We start from the raw sequence: 426 nt of genomic DNA, 5'->3' as shown, positions 1-426 counted from the left end.
CCCCGGGAAAAGCGCCAGCCCCGACCCCCGGGGGGTCGTGGGGAGCGAGCCTGGTGGGATGCAGCAAGCAGGGCTTGGACGGACACGGCGCATCCCGGTGCCGTGGAAGGATGCTGTGCCCATCCCGGTGCCGTGGAAGGATGCTGCGCTCACTGGTGCCTTTCCGGGGTTGTCAGCAGCAGTGCTCACCTCCTCCGACAACCCAAGATGCGTTCCCCATGTCCCCGACATGCGCGAGCAGGAAGGGTGCTGCTGAGAGGAGGGTTTTCGGTGAAGGTCACTGGGGTCGGATTTTGGCTTGTGCGCTGCAGAGACGCACTGGAGCCGTTTTGGCCTCCTGCACCCGCTTTGAGCAGTGCCTTGCAAACCCTCAGGGCAAGTCAGGCACTTATCATCCCTTCCCTTGTCGTGTTCCTGACGCTCTTT

At 63.4% G+C, this 426-nt stretch overlaps 1 protein-coding gene across 1 annotated transcript in view; it reads right to left on the bottom strand.

Annotated features, from left to right (window-relative positions):
* Nucleotides 1-380: 380 nt before the first annotated feature.
* Nucleotides 381-426, bottom strand: part of LOC104074012 (indoleamine 2,3-dioxygenase 2-like) — a gene marked incomplete at its 5' end in the record, with an annotated part of 1,242 nt that continues 1,196 nt past the window's right edge. Inside the window, 1 exon segment of the mRNA XM_009573975.1 lies at nt 381-426. This exon segment is cut by the window's right edge and continues 11 nt beyond it. Within this exon segment, the coding sequence (XP_009572270.1) occupies nt 381-426 (46 nt within the window).

Source organism: Fulmarus glacialis, unplaced genomic scaffold (genome assembly GCF_000690835.1).
Source record: "Fulmarus glacialis isolate BGI_N327 unplaced genomic scaffold, ASM69083v1 scaffold32023, whole genome shotgun sequence".
In the NCBI taxonomy this organism is placed as follows: Eukaryota; Metazoa; Chordata; class Aves; order Procellariiformes; family Procellariidae; genus Fulmarus; species Fulmarus glacialis.
Note: the sequence above shows the minus strand (reverse complement) of the source record. Positions and strands in the feature narration are given on the sequence as shown.